At 32.6% G+C, this 17,686-nt stretch overlaps 1 protein-coding gene across 3 annotated transcripts in view; it reads left to right on the forward strand.

Annotated features, from left to right (window-relative positions):
* Positions 1-17,686, forward strand: part of LOC127714841 (uncharacterized) — a 64,747-nt gene that overhangs the window by 26,686 nt on the left and 20,375 nt on the right. For all 3 annotated transcript variants that reach the window (XM_052220875.1, XM_052220876.1, XM_052220877.1), the window contains exons 2-4: positions 1,827-1,998; positions 8,727-8,854; positions 10,558-10,668. In XM_052220875.1, coding sequence (XP_052076835.1) covers positions 1,827-1,998; positions 8,727-8,854; positions 10,558-10,668 — 411 coding nt within the window. The remainder of the gene's footprint in view (positions 1-1,826; positions 1,999-8,726; positions 8,855-10,557; positions 10,669-17,686) is intronic.

Raw genomic sequence — 17,686 nt, forward strand, 5'->3', positions numbered from 1 at the left:
ATTATAATCGGGTGAAAAAAATGAAGAAGAGGAAAAGCATATATAGTATTTTAAGGGTTGCAATTTTAATTGTGTGCTATTTTGAACTCCTGAAAAGAGCTTTATTTCTAAATCACTTGCGTCATTGTGCGTTTTTGCCTGTACTTATTTCAATAAATTTGTTTTATGAATCAATTGTTCAGCAGACATGTCATAAATTCTCTCAGTTTGAGAAAAGTGTGATCAAGATCTTTCATTAATTGTCCAAATAAACCATTTCACAAACGTTTTAGATCCCAATGAATCTTTAACAAACCGGAAATTATTGATCCTATATCCTACTTAAGAAGGTTCCAGAAGGGTATAAGTTATATGTACATATATAAATCACTCCGACTTTTAAACAACCAAGCGTACAATCCTTATTGTACATCACTTAAAAGAGTAGTGGTATTCGATAGTTGTAAACATATCTATAGTAATGGGTTTCTAAAGGATTATAAACTCTGATTAGGTTACAACGAATCAAAACTATTGAATTATGGGATACAAAAGGTAAATTTGAAGTTATCCCTTCAAATTTGCTACGGATTTGGTTGAGGAAACTTATAGGGCATCTTTGTCACAGATGACAGCAGATATGCTTCACTTATTTTAATCATAATCATATCCTCTTTTTCCCAATTTTGACATCACCAAATGTGACTCGCCACTGTTTTTGTACTTTACATGATACATGATAGCTGCAGCTACGGTAATACGAACTGCTCACCTCCCCGTAGCATCTCATTTTATCACAGCAGTTGGTAGGATTTGTGTGGTTGATTTTTTGACGAGACAGGATGCGCAAGACAAACATAACCGAAATCGACATCTAGAGTGATCAGAACTGCAGTCTTTAACAATAGACAGGTCTCTATACACAATATCGCAAGCTTCAAATCATTCCAAGTCTATATAAGTTATGTAGTAAACAAAACCCCGGATCTTTTAAACCAGGGTCTTTATAAAGTATAAATATAAAAAAGAAGATGTGGTATGATTTCTAATGCGACAACTCTCCACAAGAGACCCAAATGAAACAGAAATTAACAACTATAGGTCATCATACGGCCTTCAACAATGAGCAAAGCCCATACCGCATAGTCAGCTATAAAAGGCCCCGAAATGACAAATGTAAAACAATTCAAAAAAGAAAAACCAATGGCCTAATTTATGTACAAAATAATGAACAAAAAACAAATAGTTTACACTGCAACACACGACAACCACTGAATAACAGGTTCCTGACTTCGGACAGGCACATTCAGAATGTGGCGGGGTTAAACTAGTTTAAAGGCGCCAAACCTCTCCCTAACCTTGGACAGTGGTGTAACAGTACTGTACAACATAAGAACAAACTATAAAAATCAGTTGAAAAAGGCTTAACTCATCAGATAGATACAAATAGAAATACGTCTAACAAAAACACAGAGTGGACGTGGATTGGTACTAATATATCCCCACAACAAACAGACACTAAGTACAGATCTGAGAGTACTCGCAGATACTGACACTAGTTCAAATCAAATAACAACTCATAAAAAAGTCATGCATCTAAGACTAAAAATAACACCATATTACTGGTATACCCCGTTGCAAATTAGTTTCAAACCAAATGTACGCAGTAGTCGTTTTTAAATCTAGAATGCAACCAAGACTTTTGACCATGACCTTAGTTTCAATGTCACAGTAGGTGGCATTTTATATAACGTCCTATAATTTTACTAAAGTTTATAACAAATATAGGAAAAAAAAACAATATAATAACAGTGCATTGACTTTAAGATATGTTCTTGTTTTTCTAGGTACTCTGACCTGTCCTGCAGGTTGGAATTCTCTTGGATTGAAATGTTATAAAATGTCTCACCAGTCATTAACTTTTTGGAATGCAAAAGAATACTGTAATAATCAGAATGCTGAAGTCATTATGCCGAAAACGGCCGAAGAGAACAATGCGATGAAAACACTGCTTCGACAGTAAGTAATTGGGTCATATTAACAGAAATATTGTTTTTCATTAAATAGAAATTCAATTTTATTTTCAAAAGGAAGCCCTATCCAAAGTTATCTTAGTACTTATATCCTCTTTGTTTTCGCCACATATATCAGAATATGGAGTTTTCTTTTTTGTTATAGAAACACAAAGGATATGGGGTATCCATCCATAACACAAAATCAGTAGATGCTCTTTCTTTATCTCAACTTTACAGTGAGGCCTTCAACACGGTGCCAAAAAAAGACTCTCACCTCACTGCAAATTTAAGACGGCCTCTTTGCAACGGCTTGAGCGGAATTCTTTGCAAAAATTTTTCGGATAGACTTTGTAAGATATAACACCACCTAATCGGGCCCGGTTAAAAAAGAACATACTGGAAAGTAATGCATGTTTAAAACAAAATAGTTCCTACGCATAGGTGTAAATATCAAACTATGTAGAAAATATTTTGGTAATTAAGGTATCAAATGAAAGATGATGGACTGGTGATCCTAGTAGAACACATATTGTCTGATAATTTTGAAAAATACAAAAATGTGCAAATGAATTCTAAACATGAGGGCATACATCATGTATATTGCCTGTTTCTCTGATATGAAATTCCTGGTTTGTATCCAAAGTTCCAATAACTAGTATGGTCCAATGTATAAATTACGGTATGTAAATTGTTAAATATCGACTACAAATTCTATTTTAACAGTTTTATTTCTGCCGTCTTGATTGATATTGAAGACATATTAAATATCTTTATTCTTATCCTAGCTTCAATAACAAATTGTAACGATTTATATATATATATGAAAGAAAACGTTTATTCTAAAAGAGTAAAGGAAATATAAAAAACAAAATTGATCAGTTCGGTTCATTGAAAATGTTCATAGCAAGGACAATCATTTTGACGAATTGAACAGATTTAACCCATCGAAATTAAAATGAAGGATACACCAGATACAGTTAAATCTACTTTATATATTGATATTTATACATCTTGAAATTAACAATAAGGTTCGATTGATAACACAACTTTACGATGAAAGAGACGATGTCAGCTTCCCAATTGCGAACTTTTCATTTCTGTGTAGCTGCATTCCATCAGCGCCTGCATGTACATTCAGTATATATCTTCCAGTTTATACTATATTCTCTAGATGGCATTACCTATAATGATTTCATTTATAGAAGGTTCCTTCTTACAAAGAAGCTATTAAACCAAGGTTTCCAAGTATTGAAGTTGTAGTCATTCTTTTGGAAGTGTTAAGGAAGTCATCACAATTTGGTCGAATATTATGAAATATCTGTTTCGCAGATGACGACGAATATGTTGCAATTGTCATAACCAAAATCACCTCCTCTTTTCCTTGAATATGACACAAGCGAATTATACTTATAACCAAATTTGTACTTATAAGAGCAACACGACGAGTGCCATATGTGGGATGTGGGGCAGGTTATGATTACCCTTCCAGAGCACCCAAACACTCGCCGAATTTTGGTTTGTTTCGTGTTGCTCAGTCTTTAGTTTTTATGTTATGTTTTGTAGATTCTTTTTTGTCTTTTGGTAGTTTTTCGCTATGGCGTTGTCAGAGTGTCTTCGACGTATAATTTGATTACACCTTTGATATCTTCTGCCTCTCTGTTGCAAGCAATCCCTTTAAATGTGGTCTCTGTAAAGGATGTATCTCACAAATCAATATCAGATGTGCCTTATTACAATGATCAAACAAGTTAATACATCACTTTGATAACTTTATGCGTCCGAAGCGCTTTTCTGGATTTACCTTCATCAGGAAGGTTTAAAGCCGAATATTTGAAAGCCAATGATGTATAAGACCGAAACAGTTGAAGGGCTATATTACCAAAAAGGACTCGAATATATAACTAAATCTATCTAAGGTCAACTTTGCCTGAGGGAGTGGAAACCTTAGGTTCTTTATTATTGATCAATTTTATAAAAGGACAATTTAAGAATGATCAAATATAATTTGGTAACATTGACTTTCTGCTCCTCAAGGTGATACTGGTTTTAAGGAATACTGCTGCACTTGATTTGTTTTAACCATAGTTGGAACTCGTTCAAGTTGTTTATTAGTGCACATCTGTTGTTGTGTGTTTTGGAATATAGACTTGAATTTGGTTTTAAAAAATATGTACCTATCTGCCTGTTTTAAAATTGTTATGTTAAATCTTAAAAATAATTGAGCATTGTTCAAATGCATATTTTATATTCCAAAATTGAGAATGAAATGGAGAATATGTCAAAGAGAATATCTCCTTTTATCTATCAATATGTACCTACATAACGGCAGATAGATGCATTGGAAATCCACTTACCTAAAAAAAAACCACTGCCCTAAACCTAGTTAGCTGTTTTGTTGATTATTTGACCATGTGCGATCTAATATAAACAAGAAGATGTGGTATGAGTGCCAATGATACAACTATCCATCCAAGCCACAATGAGTACAAAGTAAACAATTTTAGGTAAAAGTACGGCCTTCAACTGGGAGCCTTAGCTCACATAGAACAGCAAGCTAGAAAGGGCACCAAAAAGACTAGTGTAAAACAATTCAAAAAGGAAAACCGTCGGTCTATTCTATATAAATAACGAGAAACGAAAACCACCTTTGAACCACACCAACAAACGACAACCACTGAACAACAGGCTCCTGACTTAGGACAGGTGTATACAAATGCAGTGGGTTTAAACGTTTTAACAGGTGCCAACATTCCCCCTAGCCTGAAACAGTGGTATATAAAGGCAAAATTAGCATACCGCTATTCGAAATTCATAAATCGATTGAGAAAAAAACAAATCCGGGTTACAAACTAAAACTGAGGGAAACACATCAAATATAAGAGGAGAACAACGACACAACAGAAACTCAACACTAAAATGCAACACATACAGAAACGAACTATTATATAGCAATGGCCATTTTCCTGACTTGGTACAGGACATTTTAAGAAAAAATGGGGGGTTGAACCTTGTTTTGTGGCTAGCCAAACCTCCCGCTTTTATAGCAATGTTAAATATAACATTAAAAGGACAAGATTACATGACAGGACTACAATACAAATAAATGGGAGAACATACAGGACAGAGACACACACAAATAATAGCTATCAAAAGGTACCAGGCTTATAATTTAATACGCCAGACGCGCGTTTCGTCTACATAAGACCCCTCAGTGACGCTCAGATAAAAAAAGTTCGAAAGCCAAAACAAGTACAAAGTTGAAGAGCATTGAGGACCAAAATTTCCAAAAAGTTGTGCCAAATACGGCTAAAGTTATATGCCTGGGATACGAAAATCCTTAGTATTTAGAATAATTCACAATTTTGCAAACAGTAAATTTAAAAAAAAATGACTATATATGACTATGTATAACATTACAATATAAAAAGACACACAATAAAATATCTATTGAAATGGCTTAACTGCTAAGACTGTTCATTCATAACTATGCAATACACATGTTTCAAACACATATGATTCCTGACATTGAACATTTGCTCTTAGTTTAAAGAGTGACAGTTGAATATCTCGTATCTCTTCTTTTAACATATAGTTATAAATTTGCAAAACATTAACGAAGAACAATAGATTAGCATGAACACCTAACTTTATTTAGTTTTTGCTTAATTATTCAGTTTTGACCTCTACGTTCCTTTAGAAATTCTTCTTCCCGCTAAATACCCGTCCTGTGAAATATATGTATCAAGCCGTGACATGTGGTCGGGTCTATTTAACGTGTTGTAATTATAAACATGTTTAGGGAAAAGTCAAAAGTAAACTTTTAGCTTCAGATGCTGGAAATAGTATCTAAACATGTTAATGACTGTTAATGACGTCTTTACACAAACTCCATTGAATGTTGGATATGTACTGATAAATATTTTAGTCTTAGATACATGATTTTTTTTTATTTGTTGATATTGGCTTTCAGTAACTGCAAGTACTTTCAGATCTGTATTTTGTGTCTTTTGTGCTTTCTATCGATCTAAATAATAATGCCCTTTACAACAAAGCTGTCCCAGGTAAGGGGAAGTGTTTGGCACCAGCAAACATGTTTAAACCCGCCAAATTATGTATGAGCCGGTCCAAAGTCAGGAGCCTGTAATTCAGTGGTTGTTATCTGTTGCTGTAAGTCATATTCGTTTTTCGTTTATTGTTTTGCACATAAATCACACCGTTAGTTTTCTCATTTGAATTGTTTTACATTTACGATTTTGGGGACAGTTATAACTTTCTATGCAGTATGAGTTTTGCTCAATGTTGAAGGCCTTACGATGAACTATAATTGTTAACGTCTACTTCATTTGATATCTGGTGGAGAGTTGTCTTTTTTGCAATCATACCACATCTTCTTATTTTCATATTAGCACAGAAACATGTTTAATGGACTGTGTTTAATAGCCAAACATGTCACATTTTGTAGTAACCAACGGTTTTCCGTGTCTTAAAAAGAAATTAACAGGTACTGAAGAAATATATGCAACTAAACCCCATGTTTTCCGCTCTCTATTTCGATACCAGTGTACAAATGGAACATATACTTCAATGGATTTTAATCTTTAGTAAAACTTTTAATTCATGTGCTACTCCTATTCTAGACTATGCGTCTGGAATATGGGGAAATAGGAAGATCCAAGCAACAGCTTCAATTTTATTATTGTCATTAAACATTTACAGTATGTTTGTGGCAAGAGAAATTTAGTCAAACAAAAAACAACAAAATAAAAACAAAACAGTATACAAGAAAAAATAAGTGATAAATTTACAATATTACAATATTCAATAGTCATGTTACAATGAGACCACTGCCCTCAGTTATAATGACCTTTTAAAGAAGAAGCCAATAATTCTAACATGTCTAAAAGAAGCGGGGTTTAATATATAAAATAATTTTTGATCATCAGGGAAATGAATGAAATGTTCATCATCTAATTGTATATCATTAATTAGATCGTGTCTGATATATTGGTTTACCTTGCAATTTAGAATAAAATGAAGTTCATTTTCGATGACTTTGCAGGTTTTGTACAGTCTTTGTTCTCGAGAAATTTTAATGTAACAACCATTTTTCTATTTCAAAACCATGTTCACTTATACGAAGTTAAGTAAAAATGTTCTGATAGAAAAATCATTAAACAATAAGTAAAAATTTGCTTCAAGTGAAGGTTTTTTTTTTTTTTTTTACAGAAAACGTTTGCTACATTCGTCGACTTTTTCTATTTTACTTTTATATAAATCTTTACAATAATCATTTATTTCATTTTTAAATTACATTTGTATTATTCTTACAGTTGTCCACTTTGTCTTTAAGGTTATTGTCTGGTAAGACGTTCTTAGCATATGTATACCAAGAATATACACTTTGTAGATCAAGGGATTTTTGAAAATTCGAAGACCTCTTTCAATAATGGGTTTGACTGATCAATATTTAGTCTGGGAAGATATAAAACATATTGGGTTGTAATAAAGTTTTCAACTTGAAGTCTACCTAGTTCCAATCTCACACCTATATTTGATGAGGTCTTCTTGGTTCCATGAAGGTATTTACAAAATGTTAGATGGATCATGTACGTAACAGAGTAATTCGGTATTACTTAGGCGTACACAGATTTGAACCCATTTTAGAAACTTTATGAGGATACTGGGTGGATACTAATTCAGTTTCGGCATTGGGTAAACATCATTCACCATTGCAATAGTCTATTTGAAGACGATCGAGTAACGAAAGTGGTGTTCAACATGGATTACGAACGTTGCACAAGCAATTGGTGTAGTGACACTAAAGATATTTTCACTGAACTTAATGTGTCACATTATTACGAAAGTAGATCGATGGTGGATTTAAAATCTTTTGAACAAATTGTGCGAACTTATTATTGTGATATATAAGAGAGCCGTTTATAGATAAGCCAAAGATATGATCCTACTTAAACTTTAAAACAAACTGTGAATTAGAACACTATGTAAAACGAAAAACGAGCAATCTGTGCAAGCCCAGTTTAGATGCGGGATATTACCGATCAGAATCGAGACTGGTAGATATATCTGGAAACCAGTAGAGGATACACTGTGTCAATTTTGTAGTTCACAGAATGTTGATAGTGAACTACATTTTCTTATAAACTACATTTTATAAGAATATCAGATAAACTGTTTAGCGAGATATTAGTGTTGCCGGACTATATGCAGCTAGATTAACAATTCTAATGGTGATTAATCCAAGGAAAATAGCTAAATACTTAGCAGCATCACTTTTCAGTAGAAAACAAATAGTTTACTCCAGTTAACATTCTCAAACGTTTTCAAATACTTCAGAAGAACCACTTTTGACTTTTACAAATTTTCATTCTTCAATTATGATTATCTTTCTCACGAATTTAAATTGACAATTAACACATGATATTGAAACATTAATATTGAATCGAAAGTAAAAGTTGACTTATTGGTCCAATGGACCTGGTGTATTTTGTATGTTAGATTAATGTATGTACATATATATATATATACTTGACCTATAATGGTTTTCTTTTTACACATTGTGACTTGGATGGAGAGTTGTCTCATTGACACTGATACCACATCTTCTTATTTCTATATTATGTTGATTTACACCTGTCACAATAATAAAAAACTTACTTACTTTTACTATAATATTGCTGATTATATCAATGCAAAGTTAGTTATAAATTACAGGGTTAACAGTACCAAAAAATGGCATGGAATTTGGATTGGACTTACCGATACTGAATCTGAAGGAACATGGCTTTGGACTGATGGTACAAAACTAATTTCTGCAAATAACCATTGGAGTCCTGAAACTTGTAAGTTTTTATATTATTACTAAAACTATAATTGATTAAGGATTAATAAATACACGAAATGCCACACAAGCACATACCCTTACCAATTTCTTTAAGATGGCTACCTGCTAAAAAGAGATCATTCAAGAAGCGTCTTAACAGAAACAACACACTGCATGTACTATATGCGATTTTCTAGTGCAACTGGCAGACAATTTAAATTAAAACAAAGTTCAATAATACGTTACAATTGTTTCATGCATATGTCAGATATGTCCAATACGTAAATTAAGTTCAAGTAAATTATCTTTCCCGACGCAAATTTTTAACAACAAAAAACACTTAGAAAGGACTTAAATTATTTCACATTTTGTCATGTAGGCCTTTAATTGTTGATTATACGGTATAGATTTTGCTAAGTGATGAAGGCCAAAGGGTGACCTATAATTACTTACATTCACGTTATGTGAACTCTTGTGGATAGGTGTATCATTTGCAATCATACCACATCTCTTTTTTTTATTGAATCATCTGATCGAATCTAAGAACAAGTAACATCAAAAATATGTGTCCATATGACACCATGCCAAATTGGCACTATCACATTTCCTTTGTTCAATGAACCGCGAAACCTGAATCCAAACCTTAAATATATTATATGTTCCCTTAATGATAAACATGTGTACCAAGTTTCATGTTGACCACAAAAGCTCAAACAGACAATCTCAATGTGGCTTGTCGGTATGGACTATCTGTGTTAGAGACGACCACTTATTATAGCCACAACACCATAATTGTGTTTTTCTGAATTGCGACGTAACACGGAAATCGAGATAGCATGATAGACAAAAAGGGTGCAATTATTGGTGTAGATATGTTTATCCTCTCGAAGCACATGTGCTTAACCACAGGTTGTCGATGGTCGCGTGTTAATCAAGCTTTAGTTTTCTATTTGTTTTCTTAAGACCTGCTGTTTGTATCTTCGTCGTTCTTATTTTGAGTTATTTGTCTTCGACTTATGGTTATTTATTGTCAATTGGTATCTTCTCATCTTTCTTAAACATTCATTTTTAAATTCAATAAACTATATAGCTTATTACAGAGATGGAAAGGTAACATCTTCTACATGTTCTAGAAAATTCATATTATTACTCACTAAGAAACTTCTTTGTTTGATGGGAGAACAAATTTTTTTTCAATTTTTAAGTTGTATGAAATAAAATATTTCAGAATGTTTTTTCTACACATATCTCAAAATTTTAATATATTCATCAATATTAGATATTCCAAAAAGTTTTATATTCGATAATATACAAAGATTATTTTAAATATCGAAACTATACAAAGATCATTATAAAGCGTTGTTTTTGGATTTTTATAATTTTATGACTGGAAGTAAACATGCCATATTAACCCATGTTTCTGATTAGGTTATCAAATTAAGCTCATGGAAAATCAAAACTTATTTCGATATCTTGCCCGGCTAATATCGTCACAACAAATTAATCGAGCATTATATCCTATCTAACCTAGCTTATGACGTCACAATGCGTTTATTATTTGAAAACAATATTATTCATTTCGTTTGATTTGGAAAGGTAACCTCAAAATTAGGAAGACATTTCTTTTTATGAGAAAACAGTTATGAAATCACTTCTCCTAAACTGGTGCACTTATAGTAACTTTTACGGTATATTTAAAAAAAAATATATGGATTTTTGTAGATGAACCAAATGGATTCACAAAAGAAAATTGTGTCGTCGGTCATACAAGGACTGAAAAATGGATTGATATCGCGTGTTATTCAGAACATAGGGCAGTTTGTCAGTTGAAAGGTATTTTCAATTTACAAATACCAGCACCATTTTTGTAGAAATGAAGCGCTCATAATGTGATGGCAACATGACTAATAATTATAATTATATATATAACTTAGCCATACGAAATGATGAATACAAGTTGTTATTATTATTGAAATAAGTTACAATACGAAAATACTAAAGGAGCGAGAAGCATTGTATTGATGTGGCGGGAAGATACCAAAGGGACTTTCAAATGATTTTACTTGGAGAAAGGGTAATTAAACCCTGGCTTGAGATTACTCAAAGAAAACGTCATTTTCCCCTTCCAAGATTTTACTCAGAGATAGGGTCATTTTACATTGATATGAGTTTACTCAGAGAAGGGGTCATTAAATATGAAAAAACAAGAAGATGTGATGCAATTGCCAATGAGACAACTCTTACCCAGAGACCAAATGACATAGAGGTTAACAGATATAGGTCTCTGTTCGGTCTTCAATAATGAGCAACACCCATAAGTCAGCTTTAAAAGTCAACACTGGACACTTTTAATTTGCAAAACACTCATTTGCAAATCCGCCGCCGCCTCTCCTTACAGCTACAGTGTCGTGTATATAACCAAAATGTGCGGAATTACATGGGATGCAATAAATTCATTGGTTTTCTGCTGTTATTATTATATATATTTTGTAATTTGATTTAGAAAAACATGGGATTTTCAATATCCCATGGGATAAGGCAAATCCCATGGGATTGACCATTATCCCATGGGATTTTGGTTAAATCCCATAGGATTTTTTGGGGTCCCATGGGATAATTGTAGTCCCATGGGATATTTGTTGTCCCATGGGACAAAAAAAATCCCATGGGACTATAATTATCCCATGGGATTTTTAATATCCCATGGGATGAAATAAAATCCTATGAGATTCAAATTATAAATATACAGTAATGTGTATGTTACAATGAATTCTGTTTGGTAGTAAATTGTTTTAAGATGAATCTTTTTAGTTGTATATCTTTTTTTCCTTGGAAATGTTAATGCAATTATATTGTTCTATAACTGTTCAAAACTAAACTTTTAAACAACAAAGTAGATAATGTAAGTATCAATATATGTTTATTTATGAATTGCAGAATACTTTTTTGAAACACAATTTTTTCCCATTTGAAATCAACGAAAACTCTTTTATTAGGCTTAACATACTAGTAGCTTTTTACATAAATCTATTTTTTTCAGGATATCCCTCCACCCAAAAAATTAATAGTTTCTTATCATCCAGCATTGTGTAATCGTAATGTATAGTCCACTTTTTGGCCATTCAGCACAGAACATTGTCATTATTGTGGTTTTAATATCTTTTGACTTTAGATATTTAATAGAACTTCAATTCATTGACTGAGTGATGAAAATAATAACTGATCTGACTTTTGTCTTTGAATTTATTCTGGTCTTGTTTCTGTGTTTTCTCCTTTTATTCTAAGTGATGAATTTCAATCCTTCTGAAAAAGAACAAATAAAATCCGAAGTTATGGATAATAAAAAATTGTACATGTAGCAATAACATATGATTTTCAATAAAAATAGCTAAGCTCCTGACTGTTGAAGGTTGTCCAGTGTCATCAGTTGCTAACCTCCTACATCCTTTGTTCTCTGATGGAGAGTTGTCAAATTAGCAATATACCACATCTTCCTATTTTAATATTATATAACAATCAATTTATGTATTCTTCTTTATAACATTTGGGTATTTTCCCCAGTTATATATATATATATATATAGATCAATGTTAAAACTTTAGGCAATTACAATAACATTCCATTTTTCACAAGAATTTGCAATATATTATACAAAACGCCAACAAACAAAACATATTTAAGCTTCTGAAGTTCTGAAAGAGTTCCACTTGTGTTTTATTTCAATGAGAAAATACCTTGAATTCTTTGGACATGTTGGAAATTATAACATTGATACAAAAAATTATATTGTTTGTTTTTCTTATTTTTGTGTTGTTCGGTTGCTGTCTCATTTTTATATATGGTTATACATATATCCTAAATTTTCTTTTTTTAATACTTAATTATTAATAGTAAAAATGGGATATTTTTTATTTTGATAATCTCAAAACATTATTATTCTATCAAATAACTTATTTTCAAGTTCACAAAACACCAATGTGTCAGATATTTATTTTAAAACATGTACATGATGTATAAACATGATAAACAAGCAGTTGACAGGATGTCATGCAAAAATCTCACTAATATTAAACTTTCACAAAAACTCCATACTCAGCGAGTACTATCAAAAGTTCTTAGTACAGGACAAATTCCTAGTACAGGACACCATGCCTGGCAAACACTAGCATGTGTCAATGTCTAGTCAATCATTTAATCAGGCTCAAAATCTAAGTTCACCACATAATGAACATGTGTATGAAATTCAACTTCATGGTAAGCTATGTACCTTAACCTAAAACGTTATCCTAAGAATGTACTATAATTTCACATTATGACATTTCTATGTTCAGTGATCCCTAAAATCAGGGTAAAAACAGTAAATGCGGTGTATAATGTATAAACAAGAGTGCACACGCTGAAATGTTGCACCTTCTTTACTAATCATTGATATCATGTTGATAGTCCTAAATATAAAGCTTTACTACAACTATCACATAAACTCAACATGATCCAAGAAAATGAATTCAAGGTCATATAAACCCGACAAGAAATACATGTACATCTTACAACCATTCAACATACTAAATACAGTTGACCTATTGCTTATAGTTTCTAAGAAGCAGACTTAACCAAGATTACTAAACACTGACCAATGAACCATGGAAATGAGGTGAAGGTCAGAAGAACCATGCCAGGCAGACATGTACAGCTTACAATCCTTCCATACAACACATATAGTTGACCTATTGCTTATAGATTAAGAAAAACAGACCAAAACACAAAAACTTAACACTGAGCAATGAACCGTGAAAATGAGGTCAAGGTCAAATAAAACCTGCAAGACTGACATGTAAATCATAAAATGTTTCCATACACCAAATATAGTTGACCTATTGCATTAAGTATTAGAAAAAAAGACCAAAACTCAAAAATTTAACTTTGACTACTGAACCATGAAAATGAGGTCAAGGTCAGATGACACCTGCCAGCTAGACATGTACACCTTACAATCATTCCATACATCAAATATAGTAGACCTATTGCATACAGTATAAGAAAAACAGACCAAAACACAAAAACTTTACTATAACCACTGAACCATGAAAATGAGGTCAAGGTCAGATGACACCTGCCAGTTGGTCATGTACCTCTTACAGTCTTTCCATACACTGAATATAATAGACCTATTGCTTATAGTATCTGAGATATGGACTTGACCACCAAAACTTAACCTTAAATATAAAAAAGTAGATGTGGTATGATTGCCAATGAGACAACTCTCCACAAGAGACCAAATGAAACAGAAATTAACAACTATAGGTCACCGTAAGGCCTTCAACAATGAGCAAAGCCCATACCGCACAGTCAGCTATAAATGGTCCCGAAATGACAATGTAAAAACAATTCAAATGAGAAAACTAACGGCCTAATTTATGTACAAATAAACTGCTTCGCTGAGCGCAGCTGGATACGCCCGCAGAGGTCCAACCCTGAACAGTTGGGGCAAAAATGGACACAATATTCAAGCTTGATACAGGTCTGAATTTGGAATGTAATTAAATATTTGACATATTATAGGTTTCTGAATATTAAAATGTAGTCAAAGAACTTGAAATTGGTTATATGAAATGAATTTATATTCAATTAAAGATTTCTTGCTATTGTGCAATACACTGTACTGTTGCGCAATACTTAGTAAATTTGTTGTCAGACTATAAACAAATAAAATCTTATAACTTGGAAACGTAAAATCGAAAATTTATAAAAATCAAAAGGGAGCTTACAAAAATAGATATAAACAATTTACCAAAGTTTCATAAACAAGAGGCTCTCAAGAGCCTGAATCGCTCACCTGTATTTCAGAGAAGATTTTTAAATGTTAGCAAACTTGATGAACAAATTGTGTAAAATTGTCTTTAAAGGGCAATAACTCCTTGAGGGGGCAATTGACAATTTTGGTCATATTAACTTTTTTGTAGATCTTACTTTGCTGAACATTATTGCTGCTTACAGTTTATATATATCTATAATAATATTGAAAATAATAACAAAAAACTGCAAAATTTTGTTAAAACTACCAAATCGGTGGCAGCAACCCAACAATGGGTTGTTCGAATTGTCTGATAATTTCAGGGCTGATATATCTTGACCAATTTAACAATTTTACCCCATGTCACACTTGCTCTAAAAGATTTAGTTTTTGAGATATAAGCCAAAAACTGCATTTGACCCTCATGTTCTATTTTTAGCCATGGCAGCAATGTTTGTCGATGGATACAAACTTCGGATACAATTTATAAACAAGATACCCTAAAGAACATTTACTTTAAGTTTGAAGGTAATTGGCCAAGTAGTTTCAGAGGAGAAGATTTTTAAATGTTAGCAAACTTGATGAACAAATTGTGTAAAAACTGTCTTTAAAGGGCAATAACTCCTTAAGGGGTCAATTGACAATTATGGTCATATTAACTTTTTGGTAGATCTTACTTTGCTGAACATTATTGCTGCTTACAGTTTATAAATATCTATAATAATATTCAAAATAATAACAAAAAACTGCAAAATTTTGTTAAAACTACCAAATCGGTGGCAGCAACCCAACAATGGGTTGTTCGAATTGTCTGATAATTTCAGGGCTGATATATCTTGACCAATTTAACAATTTTACCCCATGTCACACTTGCTCTAAAAGATTTAGTTTTTGAGATATAAGCCAAAAACTGCATTTGACCCTCATGTTCTATTTTTAGCCATGGCAGCAATGTTTGTCGATGGATCAAAACTTCGGATATAATTTATAAACTACATACCCTAAGGAACATTTATTTAAAGTTTGAAGGTATTTGGCCCAGTAGTTTCAGAGGAGAAGATTTTTGAAATAGTTTACGACGACAGATGGAGACGACAGACGACGGACGCCAAGTGATAGCATAAGCTCACATGGGGCCAAAGGGCCCCAGTGAGCTAAAAAAGCTGAAAGCATTTTTGAGTTATTGTCCGAAAACTGGAAAATCCCCCTTTTTGTAATGAATAAAACCCCAAAAATCGGAAATGTATAGTCTAAAATTTATAAAAATCAAAAGGGAGCTCATGTCAATAGAAAAAAACAATTCACCAAAGTTTCTTGCAAATTGATGAAATTGTTTTTGAGTTATTGTCGGAAAACTGAAAATCCCCCCTTTTTTAATGAATAAAACCCCAAAACTCGGAAACGGAAAACCTGAAATTTATAAGAAACGAAAGGGAGCTCACATCAATAGATATAAACAATTCAAACAAGTTTCATGCAAATTAGTGAAATTGTTTTTGAATTATTGTCCGAAAACTGAAAAATCCCCCCTTTTTTAATAAATAAAACCTCAAAACTCGGAAATGGTAAATCCGAAATTTATAAAAAAATGAAAGGGAGCTCACGTCATATATAAACAATTCACCAAAGTTTCATGCATATTGGTTAAAGCGTTTTTGAATTAATGTCTGACATGTTGACGACGGACGGACGGACAACGGTATACCATAAACGGGTGTATAAAAATGAACGAAAAACAAATATGTAACACATAAACAAACGACAACCACTGAATTACAGACTCCTGACTTGGGACAGGCACATACATACAGAATGTGGCGGGGTTAAACATGTTAGCGGGATCCCAACCCTCCTCCTAACCTGGGACAGTGGTGTAACAGTACAACATAAGAACGAACTATAAAAATCAGTTGAAAGAGGCTTAACTCATCAGATGTATAAAAATACAATTACTACAAATACAAGTGGTACTTGTACATCCAAACACCAAAAAGACACTAAGTACAGATCTGAGAGTACTCGCAGTTACTGACAGCTAGTCCAAAGCCACTAACAACTAATAAAAAAAATCATGCATCTAAGACTAAGTTCTTGTTCACTGATCCATGTAATGAGGTCTAGGTCAAGTGAAAACTCTCTGACGAGCATGAGGACCTTGCAAGGTACGCACACACCAAATATAGTTATCCTATTACTCATAATAAGAGAGAAATTAACATTACAAAAAATCTGAACTTTTGTTTTCAAGTAGCAACTGAACCATGAAAATGAGGTCAAGGATAATGGACATGTGACAGACAAAATTGGTATCATGAGGCATCTATATACAAAGTATGAAGCATCCAGGTCTTCCACCTTCTAAAATATAAAGCTTTTAGGAAGTTAGCTAACGCCACCGCCGTAGCTGCCACCGGATCACTATCCCTATGTCAAGCTTTCTGCGACAAAAGTCGCAGGCTCGACAAAAATACATGAACATTTTAAAGTACTAAATTTTGAGTATATACATGTAAAACCACAAGTTCCTAACTGAAGTTCATGGTGAACTGTAACCAAAAACTTTAAGTGAATATGATTTAGAGAAAGACAGATGGATGCACAAACAGTATCAAAACAGAGCATAAAACTTACGGAACAAGATGTTTTACATTTATCCTTCAGAAGCAGGAAAATTGAAGTGTTTCTTTTCTTTCTCTGCCCTCCATGATATAAACTTCAAATTCATTCATGCAAAATATGAAAATCTGCAAAAGTAGGACCTTGTACATCAGCTTATCCACATTTTAACTTTTGAACTGCATTGTTCTTTTCATCTTGCTGGCAACCTAAACATAAAAAAAAATGATAAACACATAATTCTGAAATAACTTTGTGTATTTATTTTTGTTGGTACAAACAATTTTTCCAAATTTAAACAAAAACATCATCACAAAAAAGGATGTCATAGTCTTACTAACCTCCGAAATATTTAAACAAACCAAAATTAATACTTGATTAAGATCTTGTCATAAATGTATAGCATGGATACCTCTTATTTTTGAAGACCATATGTCTATTGCA

This window comes from Mytilus californianus, unplaced genomic scaffold, assembly GCF_021869535.1.
Source record: "Mytilus californianus isolate M0D057914Y unplaced genomic scaffold, xbMytCali1.0.p SCAF_9, whole genome shotgun sequence".
NCBI classification, from domain to species: Eukaryota; Metazoa; Mollusca; class Bivalvia; order Mytilida; family Mytilidae; genus Mytilus; species Mytilus californianus.